Source organism: Terrapene carolina, unplaced genomic scaffold, assembly GCF_002925995.2.
Source record: "Terrapene carolina triunguis isolate 2854851 unplaced genomic scaffold, T_m_triunguis-2.0 Scaffold68, whole genome shotgun sequence".
Lineage (NCBI taxonomy): Eukaryota > Metazoa > Chordata > Testudines > Emydidae > Terrapene > Terrapene triunguis.
In genome coordinates this window covers 55,970,635-55,990,908 of record NW_020664419.1, presented here as the reverse complement: position 1 = coordinate 55,990,908, position 20,274 = coordinate 55,970,635, and the positions used below count along the sequence as shown (strand labels likewise).

General features: G+C 51.6%; 1 protein-coding gene and 1 non-coding gene across 3 annotated transcripts; both read left to right on the top strand.

The window, feature by feature from the left end:
- Positions 1 to 248: 248 nt before the first annotated feature.
- On the top strand, positions 249 to 18,534 carry LOC113406128 (60S ribosomal protein L18a). 2 transcript variants are annotated; one of them, XM_026648960.2, is made up of 5 exons: positions 249 to 297; positions 14,112 to 14,291; positions 15,329 to 15,458; positions 17,564 to 17,673; positions 18,391 to 18,534. In XM_026648960.2, the coding sequence occupies exons 1-5, from the start codon at positions 280 to 282 to the stop codon at positions 18,481 to 18,483; spliced, it is 531 nt and encodes a 176-aa protein (XP_026504745.1). In that variant the 5' UTR covers positions 249 to 279; the 3' UTR covers positions 18,484 to 18,534. The 2 variants fall into 2 exon arrangements, with proteins under 2 accessions (XP_026504745.1, XP_026504746.1); XM_026648961.2 differs by lacking the exon at positions 249 to 297 and adding an exon at positions 12,816 to 12,886.
- On the top strand, positions 16,379 to 16,510 carry LOC112124837. The gene has a single exon (XR_002909672.1). It is a non-coding gene; the product is annotated as a small nucleolar RNA SNORA68 (small nucleolar RNA).
- Positions 18,535 to 20,274: the final 1,740 nt, after the last annotated feature.

Here is a 20,274-nt window from a genome sequence, read left to right as displayed (position 1 = left end):
GGCCGGCAATGCCCTCCCACAATCAGCAGCAGCAGCCCAAGGCAGGGAGAGCTCCAGCCACCAGCAGGGCAGTCCAGGGAGGCCAACAGAAGGCCAAAGAGGCCAACAGAAGCTTGTCTGAGCTTTGATTGACTGATGCTACATGCAGTAGGAGTCTTTCTTGTAACAAATAGGCGTTTAGAATGATTACAAGGGCGTTACTTGCTGCGGAGAGGGTGACGTGAGGCTGGAGCGCAGGCGTCCCTTCCCTTTCTGGGTGGCAGCGAGCGAGGCAGCACTATGAAGGCGTCGGGCACCGTAAGCGTGGCGCTCCAGCCCTAGCGGGTTGCGGCTGGGAGGCCTCGGCCCAGCTTTGAGGGTGGGGAGGGCTAGTAACTGGTACTCGGGCCATTCTGGCAGGTCCCGCCCGCCTGGTTCGCTCCATCTTTTCCTCAGGGAGCGAGCGGCCAACATGGCAGCCGCCAAGAACGTGAGGCTGGGGAGGCCTTATTGGATATCCTGAGAGGTGGGCGGGCACAAGCCTGCCCACTTCTAAAGGCCTCTCCCCCAGCCTAGCGGGAGGGACCAATGGACCAGGCTTCCAACTGATTGCGTGGGACAACTAATGGGAAAACAGGGTTGGGAGTGATGGTCACAGGTTTAAAACAAGGGTACCGGATGGGGACACCGAGCAGAGAACCCCGGACAGCACCCACTGCTCCTCAAAGGTGTCTAGGGAGACAGCGGATGCTCCCATTGGAACTCTGCCCGGATGCATGAAACCAGGGAGGAATGGAAATAGGCCCCCCAGTCGCAGGACACCCCCTCGTCCAACATCCTCCTCCTGGTGTTATAGATGGTAACTTTGGCCAGAGCCAGGAGGAGGTTGACAAGGAGGTCTCGTGACTTCGTGGGGTCATGGGTAGGATGTGCGAAAATGAACAGGTGTGGGGAAAAGTGCACCCAGAACCTCAACAAGAGGTTCTGGAGGAGCCGGAATAGGGGCTGCAACCTGGTGCATTCGAGGTAGGCGTGCGCCAGGTTCTCCCTTATGCCGCAGAAGGGGCAGGCCTCGGGTATGAACCGCGCCAGATACACGCCCATGCTCACGGCTCCGTGAAGGAGCCACCAACCGATGTCCCTGGTGGGCCGTGGGACCAAGGTGGAATAGAGGCTGGCCCACCGGGGCTCCTCACTCTCCACAGGCAGTAAATAGTCCCGCCACTTGGTGTCAGGATGGGACGAGAGGGTGAGGAAATGCAACGTGTGGAGCACGAGCGTGTACAGTTGGTGCCTGGGCACGGTTCGGAAGTGAACCGGCTGCAGGGTGCGCAGCCGCTCAGAGTACGGGAGCGGGGAAGCTTGTTGCTAACATACCTGAAGAAACCCTTCTTGTTACTCTTAACATCTCTTGCTAGCTGCAACTCCAAGTGTGATTTGGCCTTCCTGATTTCACTCCTGCATACCTGAGCAATATTTTTATACTCCTCCCTGGTCATTTGTCCAATCTTCCACTTCTTGTAAGCTTCTTTTTTTGCGTTTAAGATCAGCCAGTCACCCACCCTGGCCTCCAAATCCTGTCAGTTCTCCGGCGGAGAAGGATGCGTGGCGGAAAGGTAAACGCCGAGATACAGCAGCGGACCCACGCTCCACCGGATGGCCTGAAGCGCAGGTGGGAGGGAGCTCGCCTGCCACCCATCCCTGACCACCAGGCCAGAGCTCTTGACCCAGCTGACCCGTGCAGAGGAGGCCGCCAAATAAACAGCCTGGCAGGCCTCCACCCGCACCAGGTCGCCCGGGTCCTGGACCACAAGGAGCACATCGTCGGCGTACGCTGACAGGACCAGCCACAGCTCCGGCTCCCGAAGCACCACCCCGTCATCCTCCGGTGGAGGAAAGACAGGAAGGGTTCGATCGCCACAGCCTACAGCTGGCCAGAGAGGGGACACCCCTGCCATACTCCACGCCCAAAGCTGACCCGCTCTGTCAGGGTCCAGTTGAGCCTGACCAGACACTCCGCCTCAGCGTACAGCACCTGGAGAAAGCCCACAAACTGGGGCCCGAAGCCAAATGCCCGCAGAGTGCCCAGGAGATACCCGTGGTCCACCCTGTCGAATGCCTTCTCTTGGTCCAGGGACAGGAGGGCGAACAACAGACCATTCCTACGCTCCAGCTCCAAGAGGTCCTGGACTGTACAAGTTATCGAAGATGGTCGGGCCTGGGATGGTGTAGGTCTGGTCAGGAGGGACCACGTCCGCCAGCACGGACCCCAGCCGCAGCAAGATGGCCTTCGCTACGACCTTGTAGTCCATGCTGAGGAGCAAGATCGGATGCCAGTTCCGTAAGTCGTGGAGGTCCCCCTTCTTCGGCAATAAGGCGAGCACGGCTCGCCTGCACGAGAGAGGGAGGACCCCGCTTTTCAAGGACTCGGTCCAGACGGTGATGAGGTTTGGGCCGAGGACGTCCCAGAACACGCGGCAGAACTCCACGGTCAGCCTGTCCATGCCCGGGGATTTGTTGGTGGGCATGAGATGGAGGGCTTCCGAGAACTCGGCTAGAGAGAGAGGCAGATCCAGCCGGTCTCGGTCGCCCGTGCTGACCGTCAGGAGTTCAGTCCAGAGCACCATGCGGGCTTCAGCGTCGGTCGGATCCGGGGAGAAAAGGCTGGCATAGATGGCCCTGGCCCTTCCACGCATCTCCTCTGGATCCGTGAGGGGGGCGCCGTCCTCTGCCAGGAGGCAAGTGACATGTTTTTTGGCCCCTCTCTTTTTCTCCAGGGCGTAGAAGCGGGAGCCACGATCCACCTCCCTAAGGAGACGGATGCGGGATCAAACAAAGGCACCCCGGGTCCGTTGGTCCTCCAGGGCCCGGAGCTCCTCCCGCTTCTCCCAGTATGCTGCACAGAGGGGCGGATCCTCGGGGCCGGAGGCCAGACGCCTCTCTAGCTCTAAGACCTCCCGCTCCAACTGCCCTATCACCGCATTCCTCCGCCGGCTGGCGCCCCGGGTGTAGTCTTAGCAGAAGAGGCGTGCGCGTACCTTCCCCACATCGCACCACCACCGTGCTGAGGGAAAGGCGCGCCACTGCCCCCACCAGGCCAGCCAGAACTCCCAGAAGGACGCCACGAAGCCCACGTCCTCCAGCAAGCTGTTATTAAAATGCCAATAGGCCGGTCCCGGCCTCTCTGAACTGAGAGAGACCATCTCAGTCACCAAATGGTGATCTGTGAACAGGACCAGCCGGATGCCAGAGGCGTGGGCCCGTGCCAGATGGAAATGTGATAAATAAATTCGGTCCAACCGGGAGTGGCGCGACCGATCGTCCTCCACCCGGATCTAGGTGAAGGTGGTATCATCGTCCGGGTGGTGGTCGCGCCAGACATCCACCAGGGAATGATGGTCCACGATCTCCCTGAGGACATCCTCGGCGGCCTGGGAACTTTCTATTCCTGAGCGGTCCTGGCCCTCAAGTGTGGTGTTGAAGTCCCCGCCCAGGACCAGGCACTCGTGAGGATCCAGGGTGCCGAGGAAGGCCGACGCCTGCCGGTAAAAACGCACTCGTTCTGGGTTCGTGTTTGGGGCATAAAAGTTGACTAGGGCCTGGTCTACAGTAGGAGTTTATCTCAAATTTAGCAGCGTTAAACCGAATTAACTCTGCACCCGTCCACAGAACGAAGCCCTTTACTTCAATATAAAGGGCTCTTAATATCGATATCTGTACTCCTCCCCAACGAGAGGAGTAGCGCTGAAATCGGTATTGCCATTTCAGATTAGGGTTAGTGTGGCCGCAATTCGACGGTATTGGCCTCCAGGAGCTATCCCACAGTGCACCATTGTGACCTCTCTGGACAGCTATCTGAACTCGGATGCACTGGCCAGGTAGACAGGAAAAGCCCCGCGAATTTTTGAATTACATTTCCTGTTTGCTCAGCGTGCACAGCACAGGTGACCAAGCAGACCTCATCAGCACAGGTAACCATGCAGTCCGAGAATCGAAAAAGAGCACCAGCATGGACCGTACGGGAGGTACTGGATCTGATCGCTATATGGGGAGAGGATTCAGTACTAGCAGAACTACGTTCCAAAAGACGAAATGCCAAAACATTTGAAAAAATCTCCAAGGGCATGATGGAGAGAGGCCACAATAGGGACTCACTACAGTGCCACGTGAAAATTAAGGAGCTCAGACAAGCCTATCAAAAAACAAAGGAGGCAAACGGTCGCTCTGGGTCAGAGCCGCAGACATGCCGCTTCTATGCTGAGCTGCATGCAATTCTAGGGGACGCCGCCACCACTACCCCACCTCTGACCGTGGATTCCGAGGCAGGGGTAATCTCAACCATGGGGAAGAGGAGGAGGAGGAAGATGACGAGCTTGCAGAGAGCACACAGCACTCCGTTTCCCCAACAGCCAGGATCTTTTTCTCAGCCTGACTGAAGCACCCTCCCAACCCCCAGACAATGCGGCGATGGAAGGGACCTCCGGTGAGTGTACCTTTGTAAATATAAAACATGGTTTAGAAGCAAGCGTTTTTTAATGATTACTTTGCCCTGAGGACTTGGGATGCATTCACGGCCAGTGCAGCTATTGGAAAAGTCTGTTAACGTGTCTGGGGATGGAGCGGAAATCCTCCAGGGACATCTTCATGAAGCTCTCCTGGAGGTACTCCAAAAGCCTTCCCACAAGGTTTCTTGGCAGTGCAGCCTTATTCCGTCCTCCATGGTAGGACACTTGACCACGCCATGCTAGTAGCAAGTAATCTGGTATCATTGCATGACAAAGCCTGGCAGCGTATGGTCCCGATGTTTGCTGGCATTCAAGCAACATCTGTTCTTTATCTTGCTGTGTTATCTTCAGGAGAGTGATATCGTTCATGGTAACCTGGTAAATACAGGAATTTAATTAAGGGGACAGAGGTGGCCGTTCCTACTGGGCTGTTTGCCTGCGGCTGAAAAGAAATCCTTCCCTGCAGTTAGCCAGGCCGGGGGGAGGGAGGGAAATCTTCCCTGATACCAGCCACGCAGTGGGGGGAGGGATAAAGCGATCATCCCAGAGAATTGGATGGGGGGGGGATTAGTTTGGTTTCTGCTGCTGCACGTTAACAGGAAAACCGCAGCACTCAACGGGCTATGCTTGGTATGTGGGAAAGGGGGCGCTGCTTGTAGGAAAGCTGCAGAAGCCGAAAGACAATGGCTTACCATGACCGCATGCAAGCCGAATTCTGCTGCCCAGACCTTCGTCTGTGCTCTCTAACACCAAAGCCGCAGGCACTCAATATTAAGATGCAAAATGCGACCTTGTACCGAAATCACATTGCTATGTAATGTGAATAGTGTTGTTCACCGTGAAAGAGTATAAGCATTGTTCTGTAAAATGTATCTTTTTAAATACTTGTCTCCCTTTTTTCCCTCCCTCCCGCAGCTGCAAATTTTTCAAGCCTCCCTCCTCTGTCCCGAAGGCTATCTCAGATAAGGCGTCGAAAAAAAGAATGCGAGACTAAATGTTCTCGGAAATCATGGAATCCACCCGCAATGAAAGAGCTCATCTGAAAGAGTGGAAGGACACGGTATCAAAGTACAGGAAAGATGCCAGTGAACGTGAGGCCATGAGGGACACTCGAGATGAGAGGTGGCAGGCTGCAATGCTGGGGCTGCTGCGTGATCAAATGGACATGCTCCGGCATCTGGTGGTGCTTCAGGAACGGCAGCAGGAGGACAGAGTGCCGCTGCAGCCGCTGTATAACCTCCCTCCCCCCTCACCATGTTCCATATCCTCCTCACCCAGACGTGTAAGAACGCAGGGAGGGGGAGGCTCTGTGCACCCTCCCACTCTACCCCAGTGGACAGCCCAACCAAAAGGCTGTCATTATATTGAACTTTTTTAGTGGCCTTTTCCTTCCCTCCTATCCTCCTCCCAAACCCCATCCGGGCTACCTTGTCAGTTCTCTTCCTCTTTTTATAATCAATTAATAAAGAATGCATGATTTTTAAACGATAGTGACTTTATTTTCTTTGAAAGCAAGCTGGGATCAAAGGGGGAGGGTGGGTTGCTTACAGAGAACGAGTCAATTAAGGGGGTGGGTTTTCATCAAGGAGAAACAAACAGAACTTTCACATGGTAGCCTGGCCAGTCATGAAACTCGTTTTCAAAGCTTCTCTGATGCGCAGTGCTTCCTGGTGTGCTCTTCTAATCGCCCTGGTGTCTGGCTGCACATAATCAGCGGCCAGGCGATTTGCCTCAGCCTCCCACCCCGCCATAAAGGTCTCCCCATTAAGAGATTGTGGAGCACACAGCAAGCAGAAATAACAATGGGAATATTGGTTTGGTTGAGGTAGTCAGTAAAGTGCGCCAGCAATCTTTTAAATGTCCAAATGCACATTCTACCACCATTCTGCACTTGCTCAGCCTGTAGTTGAACAGGTCCTGACTACTGTCCAGGTTGCCTGTGTATGGCTTCATGAGCCATAGCATTAAGGGGTAGGCTGGGTCCCCAAGGATAACTATAGGCATTTCAACATTCCCAACGGTTATTTTCTGGTCCGGGAAGTAAGTCCCTTGCTGCAGCCGTTTAAACAGATTAGTGTTCCTGAAGACGCGAGCGTCATGAACCCTTCCCGGCCAGTCCACGTTGATGTTGGTGAAACGTCCCTTGTGATCCATCAGTGCTTGCAGCACCATTGAAAAGTACCCCTTACGGTTTACGTACTGGCTGTCCTCGTGCTCCGGTGCCAAGATAGGGATAGGGGTTCCATCTATCGCCCCACCACAGTTAGGGAATCCCATTGCAGCAAAGCCATCCACTATGACCTGCACATTTCCCAGAGTCACTACCTTTGGTAGCAGCAGCTCAGTGATTGCTTTGGCTACTTGCATCACAGCAGCCCCCACAGTAGATTTGCCCACTCCAAATTGATTCCTGACTGACCGGTAGCTGACTGGCGTTGCAAGCTTCCAAAGGGCTATCGCCACTCGCTTCTCAACTGAGAGGGCTGCTCTCATCTTGGTATTCTGGCGCTTCAGGGCAGGGGAAAGCAAGACACAAAGTTCCATGAAAGTGCCCTTACGCATGTGAAGTTTCGCAGCCACTGGGAATCGTCCCACACCTGCGACACTATGCGGTCCCACCAGTCTGTGCTTGTTTCCCGGGCCCAGAATCGGCGATCCACGGCATGAACCTGCCCCATTAACAGCATGATCTCCACAGCGCCAGGGCCCACGGTTTGATAGAATTCCATGTCCATGTCCTCATCACTCTCATCGCCGCGCTGCTGTAGCCTACTCCTCCTTGCCTGGTTTTGCAGGTTCTGGTTCAGCATAAACTGCACGATAACGCATGAGGTGTTTACAATGTTCATGACTGCTGTCTTGAGCTGAGCGGGCTCCATGCTTGCCGCGGTATGGCGTCTGCACTATTCACCCAGGAAAAAGGCGCGAAATGGTTGTCTGCCGTTGCTTTCCCGGAGGGAGGGGGAGGATGTACCCAGAACCACCCGCGACAATGTTTTTGGCCCCATCAGGCATTGGGATCTCAACCCAGAATTCCAATGGGCGGAGGAGACTGTGGGAACTATGGGATAGCTATGGGATAGCTACCCACAGTGCAACACTCCGGAAATCGACACTAGCCCCGGTACGTCGATGCACACTGCCGAATTAATGTGCTTAGTGTGGCCGCATACATTCGACTTTATACAATCTGTTGCCAAAAAGTGGTTTCTGTAAAATCAGAATAATCCCGTAGTGTAGCCATACCCTAGGTTTAAGATCAGCCCCTCCACAGAGGCCCGGACGTGCAGCAGGCAGCCCAGCACGACCTCGGCGACCCCCAGCACCTCGGGCCGTAGCTCAGGGGAGAACAGGGTGGCCACCCCAGCCGAATGGGCGCTGAGGTGGCTGAAATAAACCCCGGCCCCCCACTCCAGCCGCCAACTAGCCTCGAAGGCTGGAGCCGTGTGGGTCTCCTGCAGGAAGATGACAGAGTACCCCCCCTCCCGAAGGAAGGAGAGCACCTGGCTCCTGCGGAGACCCACCCTACAGCCTCGGGTGTTTAATGATGCAAAGGTGGTAACCGTTGTGAAAGTAGAATGAATTATATTGTAAAAATAAGAATGGATTAAAGAAATGCTGTATGTACCTTTAAGCAGAAATAAGAAATGTTGAAATACAGGTGTCAGGAAAAGAAACATTAAGGCATAAACAATGAGTCCACTTAAGCTAATGGTGAAACATTAACCAGAGATTGGTAAAAGTTAGTAAGGAAATTAACTATGTATGTCTAGCCTCAGATACACTTATCAGATTCTGCTTCCTTTTGTTATCTTGTTAAGTTCGCGCCCTTCTATCTGTATAAATAAGATCGTTTGTGTCTTGCATGGTGCTCACATTATCTGGGTGTATTAGCAGAGCACTGTGCTAATAAAACAGAGTGGTCTGACAAATTGTGAGTCCTGAGTCTAACTTTGACACTGTCATAGCGAGGGCTGGGGTGGATCCTCACGGGCAGGGTGATTGACGGCCTCCAGCGGGCCCCGCAACAGCCTGGTCTCAACCCCAAAGGTCAAGAGGGAGTCGCGGAACTTGCGGGCTCGCCGGTAGGCTGCGATGTCCTGCCTCCCGGTCCCTCTCCCCTCCCCCAAAAGAGCCTTCTCAGCTCGGAGGACATGATGGAATTCCCCCCAGCGCTGGAGGGCGAGCTGCACCTTGCCCTTCGAGCCACGGGTGTCCGTTATGAAGCGGTGCAGCTCATCCCTCAGTGCAGAGGGGGACGCGGCAGCCAATCCGCTGCCGTCCTCCGGTGGGGCCCCTGGAAGATCCTTGTGGCCCGCGGAGATGGGCAAACAAGGGGCCAAGCCCCGGCGCAGCCCATCCCCATCCCCAGCAAGGAAGGGGGCGGCAGAGGGAATAGTGCAGCCCCTATAGTAGTGGGAAGGGGAGACATGAAAACCGCCGCCTGAGGGTTGTCCGTGAGTAGCGGGAATGAGACAACCTCGGGGGCGGCAATAGAATGGGAGGTGGAGGGGAAAGGGACAAGCGATACTTCGGGGCCAGGAACGGGGGTAGGGGCGGGATCAGGGGCAGGGACCAAGACAGGAGTCGGGACTGGGGCTGGGCCAGGAGAGGGGACAGAAGCAGGATCAGGGGCAGGGATTGGAATGGGAATGGGGACAGGGGTGGACTCATGGTCCCCAGCAGCTGAGCTGCTGGGATGGGGCCCCTCTCGACCAGGATCTAGGGCCAAGGGGACAGGGGCATGAGGGACCGGTGATGCTTTGGGGGCAGGAACGGGGGAAGGGGTGGGATCAGGGGCATGAACCAGCCACTCAGCATCGGCCGTCGCCCCGAGGGGCTCGGTGGCCTCACATGGGGTGGTATCCGCGGCCGGGCTGATGGGTAGGGCCAGGGGCGCCCCAAGGACAAGAGCGGGGGTGGCAGAGTGGGGTGAGGGACAGGGAGCAGGAGGGGTGGCGGGACTAAGCCGCCGCTCAGATCGAGGCCCGGTGGCGGAGGGTAATCCTCCCCCTGGGTGACCGGGGTCAGACCAGGGCCTCGATCTCCTCAAATATGGAGATGTAATCAGTCCCCTCGGCCCAAGCGTCCTCCCCGGCAGTAACCGGGGCAATAACTGCCCCAGCATCAGCAGTGGCGGGGGGCACAGGTGGTATAGGGGCCGGGGGAACTCCTACAGAGGCCTCCTCAAGTGGGGGCTCAACAAAGGGGGTAATGGCATCTCCACCCGCTGCCAGGACTACCGTGGCTAACGCCCCCTGCTGGGCTCCGTCCGGGGGCATGGAGGAAGTCGTAGAAGCCTCAGCCCCTCGCAGCATCTTTCGAGGGGCCTCCTCTCCCTTGTCATTGGAGGAGAGGGATCGAGCCCGCGCTTCCCCCGGACGAGCACCCAGCCCTCCAAGGTGGAGGTGGCGGGCCGGTCAGCATGAGCAGGGCCAGGGGGCAAGGGCGATGGTTCTGGGTCTCGGGGCGGGACAGCGGGGGGAAGGGAAACCTCCCCTCTCCCTCCGCTGGCAGGAGTCTCTCTGCCCTCCCCTCCGCAGGCCCCGCCGAACTGGAACTGATGGACACGAGGCCCACCCGCTCAGCCGTCCCCGCGTATGGCAGGAGGAGGAGGGGCAGCGGCAGCGGTAGCCGGGCTTCCAGGGTCGCTGGCGATGACAGGGCCGGCACCCTCCCGGGTCTCGGAGGTCCCGGATGCCCCTCCGTGCGGACCAGAGAGCACTCCCTTAGGATGTGTCCCATCGCCCGGCAGAGGAAGCAGCAGGCCTCCCCCACTGAGTAATGGACCCGGTAGCGGGCCCCTGGTAGGGCACCAGGAAGGACCCCTCAAGCGCCACCCCATGACGCACCGCCGGCAGTAGTTGGATCTGGACCTGCCCGTGGAAGGACATGATGTGACGGAGGGTGGGGTCCTTACAGGATGGAGAGAGCAGGTAACAGGGCAGTGTTGGGAAGGAAGGGCGAGACAGAGGTCAACACCACCCGTATGCCCAGGTCCTGCAGGGGGACAAACATGCCCCGCACCGCCAGGCCCTTTTCCACCGCCTCCTGAGTGGCGGCCTCCGATGCCAGGAAGAACACAACTTTACCATAAATTTTGGAGGCCGCCACGATGGCCGTGGGCCCCACCATCCTTGCCAACACCCACACGTTTTGATATGGGGCGAGGCGGGTATCAGGAGGCAGCGGACGCCGTGCTCCTGATCAGCGAGGGGAAGGGGCCCCGGCCACCAGGGATGGTACTGGAGGCGGCGATCAGGGCGGATGGCGTGGTGGCACGTGGAGGGGCGGTGGCCACCTTGGCATATGCCCTGGGGACCTGAGATGGAGCGCTCCCAGAGCTGGAGGAAGGAATGGCAGCGGAAGGTGGGGCCGTGGCAGGAGGTTTTGCTTTCTGGGCGGGGCCTTTGCCCTTCTTGTTCCCCTGGCCCTTTCTGCTTGTAGAAAGGGGGGCCATGGCAGCGGCTGGACCAGTGGTGGCCGAGAGGTCAGCCGCAGGGGCAGTGGCAACAGGGGGACCATGGGGTCAGGAGAAGGGGCAGGGGCAAGAGCAGGGGTAGGGACAGAAGCAGGGTCCTCCTCCACAGTGGCAAGAGGAGGCCCTAATATGGGGGCGGGATGACGGGCAGCCGCTCCTCCCCACTAGGCAACATGCAGGGGAGGAGGGTCCAGCGGGAGGGGCAGGACGTGTGGGGGAAGGGGCTAACCACTCCTCCCTGTTAAACTGTAGGCAGGGAAGGAGGGCGCCCCTGGGATTGGGGGGGCAGGGGAATGGGGAAAGTGACCGCTCCTCCCTGCTAGAGGGCACGCAGGTCAGGAGGGTCCAGTGGGAGGGGCAGGGGGGATGGGGGAGAGGGAACCACTCCTCCCTGCTAGGCTGTGTTCAGGGAAGGAGTGTACCAGTGGGCCTGGGACTACAGGGGAGACCGGGGGAAAGGGAAGAAGCAACTGCTCCTCCCTGCTAGGCTGCAGGCAGGGGAGGAGGGTGCCAGCAGTGGGGAATGTAGGGGCAAAATAGGGGCACAGGTACTGGGTAGGGATACTGTCTCCGCCGGCTGCACTGGGAAGGGGAGGGACTACAGTTTCATCTGGAAGGCTGTGAACAGTAGGAGGGGGACAACTGAAAGGGGGCACAAGCGCTTAGGAAGGGGGAATGGGCGCCCAGGTAAGAAGGACTGAACGGGGTGGGGGGGAGGGGCAAAGAAGGGCAAGGGAAAAAAGGGGCCAGGCAAATCATAGGATGGAACTTCTAGTGTAAGGGCGGGGCAGGCAAGCAAACCAAAACCCAAAGTTTGGGGCAGGGCAGGTAGCAAACACTGAAGGGCTGGGGCAGGCTAGGCAAACTAACAGAAGGGGATCAGCGTAGCAGCCGTGTTAGTCTGTATCCGCAAAAAGAACAGGAGTACTTGTGGCACCTTAGAGACTAACAAATTTATTAGAGCATAAGCTTTCGTGGGCTACAGCTCACTTCTTCGGATGTATATGCACGAAAGCTTATGCTCTAATAAATTTGTTAGTCTCTAAGGTGCCACAAGTACTCCTGTTCTTTTAACAGAAGGGGAAACTCCCAGAGGGTCAAAACAAGTGGCGGGTGGGGCAGGCTGGGGGGGGGGGGCAAACTAACACAGGGAGGCTGAGGGGCACAGCAGGCAGGGGGCCCCCACCAGCTAAACACAGCTGTGGGGAGGGAAAGTCCAAGGTAGGGAGGTACGTGCGCCTGTGTAACTCAGTCTTTTGTTGCTCACTGCTGTAAACAGTCCCAGGTGGTGAAAAGGGGGGGGGGACAAACAACCACATTGAGGGGCAAAGAGCAGGTCCAGTTGGTATGTGGGGTGAAGGAGGGGGCAGCAGTGGTGGTGGGGAGCAGATGGACAAGGGGGAGGGCTCTCCCCCTTACTCCCCCCAACAGCAATAGGAGTCACCACCACCCCAGGAGCAGAGATGTTGAAAATCACTCAGCTTGTGAACAAACCCCCTCCACAATGTCCCTCAGCAGGAATCCTCCTCCTCCACGGCAGCAGCAGCCAGCCTGGCAGGAGGGACCCATAGATGGTGGTGGTGGAGGGTGTCCTTGCTTCTCCCTCCGGAGGCGGGGGGTAGGCCAGCAATGTCCCCCTACACTCAGCAGCAGTATCAGCCCAAGGGAGGGAGAGCTCCAGCCACCAGCAAGGCAGTCCAGGGAGGCCAATAGAAGGCCAAAGAGGCCAACAGAAGCTTGTCTGAGCTTTGATTGACTGATGCTACATCCAGTAGGAGTCTTTCTTGTAACCAATCGGTGTTTAGCATGATTACGAGGGCGTTACGTGCTGCGGAGCGGGTGACGTGAGGCTGGCGCGCAGGCGTCCCTTCCTTTTCTGGGTGGCAGCGAGGGAGGCAGCACCATGAAGGCGTCGGGCACCGTAAGCGTGGCGCTCCGGCCCTAGCGGGTTGCGGCTGGGCGGCCTCGGCCCGGCTTTGGGGGTGGGGAGGGCTAGTAGCTGGTACTCGGGCCGTTCTGGCGGGTCCCGCCCGCCTGGTTCGCCCCATCTTTTCCTCCGGGAGCGAGCGGCCAACATGGCGGCCGCCAAGAACGTGAGGCTGGGGAGCCACGCAGCAGCCAGCAGGCGCCCCCTTCGTTGGGGCTGGCCTCAGGCGCGGGGTTAGGAGAGGCGGGCCTGGGTTCTTCTCCGCGCAGGCCGCGTGTGCCCCCGACGCTCCCCCTTCAGGTACCCCAGACCGCGGCCTTGCGCTGAGGCATGGTGGGAGCGCTCGGCCTGGCCGGGCCAGGACCTAGGGAGCCGGGTCTCGAGGCCCCATAACCGCGACGTTCTGTCCCGCAAGGGGCTCTGACCCCATTGTACAGCGCGCAAAGCCCGACGGCCGTTGCTCTTCCTGCAGGGTCGTCCCAAGCTATTTGGGTGTCCTACGTAGCCCCCAGGCCTCCTCCCCCCAGGGTCTGGGAGGCAGGAGCTGTGTGGGGGGCACTTTTGGGGCCCCACAGACTCAGAGGACTAGGGAGGGCCGGGAGTAGCCCGCTCCGCTTCCCTTCCCCCGGCCCCAGCCGTGCTGCTCAGGGGAGGGGACTTGGGGGAAGGGATCTCCGCACTCACCGTCAGCGGCGGGAAGCGGAGCAGCCCGGCCCCAGCCTGCTCTACTGCTCCCCGCGGCCGGTGGGGGGCGGGGGGGACACCTTTCCCTAGCCCCCCCTGCGACACGGCTGGGGGCAAGGGAAGCGGAGTGGGCTGGGGCCGCGTTGCTCCGCTTCCCGCTGCCGGTGAATGCGGGGGACGATCCTTTCCCCAACCTCCCCGCACTCACCTGCGTATGCCTAAGGACGGCCTTGTCTTCCTGAGTGATGCTCTCCGCGGGGAATAAGAGGAGCCTTGTCGCCTTTCAGGAGCCCAAGCGCTCGTAGAAGCGAAGGGCCTGAGGAGATCCTGTAGGAGAGCTGGACTCGGCGGTAGTGTTTGTTATCCGTGGGACTCTCAGCTGTAAGCTGCTTCCCTCAACATTGCTGTCTGCAGTAGCTGTGGGCTTCCTACATCACTGCTCATGCGATCTCGTGCCTTGCTGTACAGCTAACACTGTCTTGCTTTCGCCTCTGAACATTGGAGGGTTTTTTCATTCTCTCTCTCTTGTTTGTAGCTGAGGGAGTACAAAGTTGTTGGGCGATGCCTTCCTACTCCTAAATGTCCAACACCACCCCTGTATCGGATGCGTATCTTTGCTCCTAATCATGTTGTTGCCAAGTCTCGTTTCTGGTACTTTGTGTCTCAGCTGAAGAAGATGAAGAAGTCTTCTGGAGAAATTGTGTACTGTGGACAGGTATGGTCTTAAAAAGGAAAAAAAAAAAAAACCCAAGTAGTCTTGGAAATTTCTGGGATTTTAGATGTTTTTATATATTGGAATGGAATTATTTATAAAAGAGCTCATCATGTCACTGACAGTGAAATTAAACTTTTCACCGGTCACATTTTGTGTACCTGAAAATCAAACTTCTACTTTCCACAATGATTAGGAACCATGAATAATTTAAAAGTAAATGCATTAGATCAGCCTTACAAAATCATGACAGATAATCCTTAGACATAATCTAGGCTACTGCTGGTCTCTACCTCACCTCCAAAAAATACAGTAATGGAGAACTAATATTTTATTTTCTACTTGCTCTAAGTTCTGTTTTCAAAACTAGTTTAATTTTTAAGTAGTCAACATCATAATTTTAAAACAGTTCCCTAGTTTACTTTGGTATATGTCACTTGAGATTAATCTAAACCTTCTAATTCTAATAAGTTTTGTAATTCTATACCATCCCTGTTGCAAAGTCCATGATATTAAAATGAAATTTTCCTTTGGTAAAACATATTTTTGCCATTGGCACACTCACTCTTACCTCCTCTTCCCTCAATTGGAATTTTAAAAAGTGACTGAAACAATTAGATTTAACCTGATTTTTTTAAAATATAAAATCTAAGTTTTGGGGCTAACCTGATAATTGAGGCATAGTTTTCAAAAGTGACTAGGGAGCACAAGTCCTGCTGAAAGTAACAGGAACTTGTACTCCTAAATCACTCTGTGTTTCTGAAAAATCTGTCCTTATCCCTTTGGAAAGCTGCTTACTTACCTGGGTAGAAAAATCTACTCACCTACCCTTTACCATGATTGATGACCAAAAAAAAAATGATTGGGGGGGGGGGGGGGGGTATGAAGACAAAAAACTCCCAAGATGATAGAATTCTGCAATATGCTTCAACTAGAAGTTTTAGGTGGTATTCTCCCAAACTGTTGTGTATTGAATAATAAAACAGTGCATCAGTGAGGTAGTTTTATCTCTGGTTCTTTCTTCACTTTTATAACCTCAGGTATTTGAAAAGTCCCCTTTGCGGGTGAAAAACTTTGGTATCTGGCTACGCTATGATTCTCGTAGTGGAACCCACAACATGTACAGGGAATACAGGGACTTGACAACTGCTGGTGCTGTTACACAGTGCTGTAAGTAATTATTTGTTGGAACAAAGAATAATCTTTTAGCAGTGGTATGTGTAAGACCTCATGCAGCATTTGAGAAATTGAAATAGAGATATATAGGGAAACCTTGGTGAAGGTGGTGACTGCATTCAAATAACAGTACAACTAGATTCTTTGAAAAGCAAATTAAAATGGTTGAAGCTGTTTGAACAACTGACTAGCAGTGATTGCTGGAGACTTTCCTCCTACCCAGTATTTCTTATTCCCTTAAAGATCTTTTGAACATACCCTTCTGAAACTGTTTATGCTTAGTTTCTGCCAATTTTTTTTAAATTTTAATAAAATTAAAGAAGCTGTTTTGGTTATACAGTTGTGTAAAGTTCTAGTTTGGTGCTCTTCCAGTTCAGGTTATTTCTTGCATCATACTTGAGTGCTCAAAAATTTTTAAAAATAAAAACTATTGGTTCCTCAGAAACTGATACTTTTGGAAGAATCACTAAGGCTCACCCTTCTTTTCTGCACAACACTTAATAGTATTTTGGACTTGATGACTTTTTAATGTTCTTGTTGAAATCTTACAAGCACCAAAGTGAGGAAATTCTGATATATTTCATTTGGCCATATGGAGCATATTAAGACTTTATCATCCATGCCATGTGGAAGATACCTTTGCTTTGTAACAGAGTGAATTTTTGTGGGAACTGAATTGCCTGAAATCTTTTGTATAGAAGATAATTGGTGTGTTGGCCAAAAAGACCTCATAGCCACTGTTTACAAAGGGTCACAAGTAGACCTTAATATCTGATAGACTAATGATCTATTATTGTGTTGAGATATCTGGGGCTACCTTTTAATTCAGATTCCATGTGCAGTTACTATAATGGGTGATATTTTTTTCATTCTAAATATAACAATACTAGTGCATTTTAATTTGTTTAAAACACTTTGCACACAAAAACCCAAAGAATATTATTTTTAGTAATAGTGTTCTTGTCATGTGTGCAAATATCATATGTACCTTGTCGCCTTTCAAGAGCTGACGTGCTTTTGAAAGTGAAACTGAAGGTCCAACATAAAACTTTCTGCATATTCTCTATCTGTTAAATTAACTCATTTTATCAAATTAAGTTTTAAACACAGCAGTTTACTATTCTGTGTGTAATTTTGATATCTAATCTGGTTCAAGCAATATAGTTGAGAGCTTGCTCAGAATTCCTTGAATGCACATCTTACATCTGAGTTGTAAACTCCTGAAAGCTGAGGATTTATATGGAAATGTGTGTTTTGCCTTCGAGAGCATTGTAGTAGGCACAATAATATTGTGCGATAGCAATATCTTTTGAAGCTGATAATTAGCACTTGAGATCCTGATATCCACAGAATTACTTAACAAAAAGGTAAAACTGTGCTTAATGTTTTGTATGTGGTTCATACATGATGAGCACCAAAATTTGGAGCCCTTGCTTTGAGAGCTATAAAGATGGCCTCGGATTTCTTTGAGAATCTGTTTCAAATGTGAACCTTTAGGTCTATCAGTCCCTGGCCTATTTCTTGTATGTATTGAGTACTTTGAACAATGCTAAAGTTGGTGATTTTTTTTTTTTTTTTAAAAAGCTAGAAATGTAGGGTTGTTCTACTTAAAGTATAACTCAGCCATTTGAAAGTATGGAAATAGTTATTGTACCCAACTTACATCTTCCAGTATTACATAATTTTAAGTTAGCTCCTGATTCACTAACTTCTTGCCCAAAAAATGTGGACTACACATGCGGAATTGTACCTTTTTTGAAGAATTTTGGTGTATGGGGGAGGTGTCAGCACCTCTGACTTATAATGAAAAGCTTCAGTAGAGACTGTTGCTCCTCTGTTAATAATCCTCCTGACTAGAATAACTGTAGGGAAAGTATAGGAAAAAAAATGTATTACCAAGCTGCAGTTTCAATTATAGTATGCAAGTCAGCTGTTAAATATATTATGCAAGAATAGTGAATTTTATAAGGACCTCTGTTTAAGAAAACATGCTACATGTAAGCAATTGCAAACTGCACAGGGAGATGAAAAAATAAAAAAAAATTGTGAATTGTGTTTAAACTAAATGAGAGAATGTTAACATCACTCTGATGTTACAGACCGTGATATGGGTGCCCGCCATCGTGCCCGTGCTCACTCTATTCAGATCATGAAGGTTGAGGAGATTGCTGCTAGCAAGTGCCGTAGACCTGCAGTCAAGCAATTCCATGTAAGTGAAACAAAGTAAAACAGTGGTTGGTGGTGCTCATTGTAACACACAAGATGGGACAAAATCTCTCTTACCTAGAAGTTTGCATTAAGTTTACAGGATGTACTATGCTGATTAAAACTGCAGAGTGTTGCATTGCAGTCCAACAATTATTTTATATAGCAGAAATGTATTGAGTCAAACTTGAATGTATGCTGTTGTAACTTGGAATCATGGGCCCTTTAGTGCTAGAACTAGTTGAGTGAAACTACTGATCAAAATCGGTTTGATTTTTCAGTACTTACGTGCTTTGAGTGAGTGAGCTGTCTTAAATACAAAAAGTACATCTAGTCTTACAGCTACGCTGAAACAAATCTATTGAAATAAGCCTATCTTAACTCGCAGAAAAGGCAGCTCTGTATAGAAAGGTGTTAGTAGTTATGTCTTTTATATTTGTAATACCCAGGACCTCATTGTCTGAGGTTCTGTAAAAACACAGAATAAAGACATTCCCTTCCCCAAAGAGCTTAGAAACAGGAACCTTCAGTTGTTTCTAGCTTCTAGTAACCCTGATTCATGGAAATGCTTGTTGCTCTGATCTCTAATGCAGATTAGATATGAAGGTCAGAAGTTGAATTTTCTAATTCACTTATTGTGACTTATTTTCCATAGTGTGTGTGTGACTTGAGATTATTGCAAGATCGATATAAATGAAAACTAACACTTTCTCCCTTACAGGATTCGAAAATCAAGTTCCCTCTGCCACACAGAGTTCTGCGTCGTCAGCACAAACCACGTTTCACCACCAAGAGACCAAATACATTCTTCTAAATGCAAGAACATTCGGTTTGCTCTGTGTTACAATAAAATTCTTATTGGAAAGCTCTTTGACTCTTTAATTTGCAAGACCTAGTTTTGAAGGAAATGCTGCTGAGAACACTTACTACTGCATGGACAGCCATGGGAGGGAAGAAGTTTAAACTCCAACTGAGAGGCTTGTTGCTGTAGTTCTATAACAGTCTTGCATCTTAATTTTTCATAATGTGAAAGCTGCATAAGTATGAATATAGAGGCATGTATAGTTCATAGTTACGGTTGCTTTGAGCTTTTCAGTTTAAGGGATTTTAACCCTGCTTTGTTGTGCACGTAGTTAATGACTATTAGGCTTTGTATACACTGCCACTTTACAGCGCTGCAACTTTCTTGCTCGGGGTGTGAAGAAACAACCCCCCTGAGCGCTGCAAGTTTCAGTGCTGTAAAGTGGCAGTGTAGACAGTGCACTAGCACTGGGAGCGCCCCTTGCTAGTGCCGCGGCTACACAGCCATGTTGCTAGTGAAGACATGCCCTTAATCTCAACATTTATTGTGCACATCAATGAAAACTTAATGTCAAAATTTATAATATTTTTCAACAGACCCTCATCCCTGGAGTTAACAGCCTTGCCTACTGATGGTTGCTTGCATATTGAACCTTTCCAATGTTCCATTTCATTTGTTCTAAAATATACCTACACTTTCAATATTTAAAATATAATCGGCAACTAAATTCAGCCACCCACATCTGCTTTTCACCATTTATATAATCAAAATTTATTCCCACCCCATAAACCCATTCTACCGTAGTTAAGAAATCCTACATTCCTCCTGTCTCTTCCTTCAACTGTCTCCTGTGGGGAGAAAAGTCTTCCACTATGTCTAGAATGTCCACAAATATGGACCAAGTGGGGAAGAAAGAATTAAGAGTTGAGAGTCCCTCAAAGAGAACACCTTACAACTTTCTGTTGTAAAGATAAAGCACTAGTGCCTGTATTGAATCCATATACAAAAGGAAAGGGATGGTCTCATGACCTAGACCAAACTACTTGGACCTTTAAAGATAAAAAGCTTGCACTTTTAATGTCAGCAAGAAAACACCAGACAGCTGAGACAGCATTGGTGTTACAGGGTGCTGAATTCTGGACTACAATACCCGAATGGACTAGAGCACAGTAAACTAATGCATAAGTGACAAAGGTCACGCACAAAGGGGGAAAAAAGCTGCTACTTGCAGCCCAGGCTTTAAAAAGATGCTCAGTGACTAGTCTGATTTACAATTAGTGCCTTTCTTCTAACTGATGCTGTTTTACTGCTACTCGTTCTGGGTGCTTTCTCTGCATACTCATACATCCGGTTTTATCTGGATTAAACCTGTGCTCAATCTCATTTGTGCTGGGACATATGGTCTAATATTTAAGGATTAAAGTGTAAGATAGAAAACTATTATCTTTATGGAAAGTTTGTTTTGAAAGAAAATGGAACCTGGTAATTGACCAATTGGAGTTATCAACAATTGGGTCACAGTTGTTTATAAACTTCAATCTCAAGATGGGATATGCTACTGCAGCATCCTGGATCATGGTAACTACTTTGCATTATGTACTTTAAGTATGACACAAATCCCCTTTCATGCTAAGCAGAAGCTCAAACTGGGAAATGTTAACTATGAAAATTGTGAACATCCTACATTAAACCGACTCACTGAAAATAACAGTATGTCATTCTGCCCTGCTATTACGAGTAAACTATACCACATCAGCTAGAATTAGGCCTGGTCTACACTACGGGATTAATTCGGATTTAGCA

What these genes read in the sequence shown, in the direction of transcription:
- LOC113406128 (XM_026648960.2), top strand. An exon ending in AAATTGTGTACTGTGGACAG is followed by an intron (nt 14,292 to 15,328) that starts GTATGGTCTTAA and finishes TTATAACCTCAG; the next exon opens with GTATTTGAAAAGTCCCCTTT. An exon ending in TGGTGCTGTTACACAGTGCT is followed by an intron (nt 15,459 to 17,563) that starts GTAAGTAATTAT and finishes CTGATGTTACAG; the next exon opens with ACCGTGATATGGGTGCCCGC.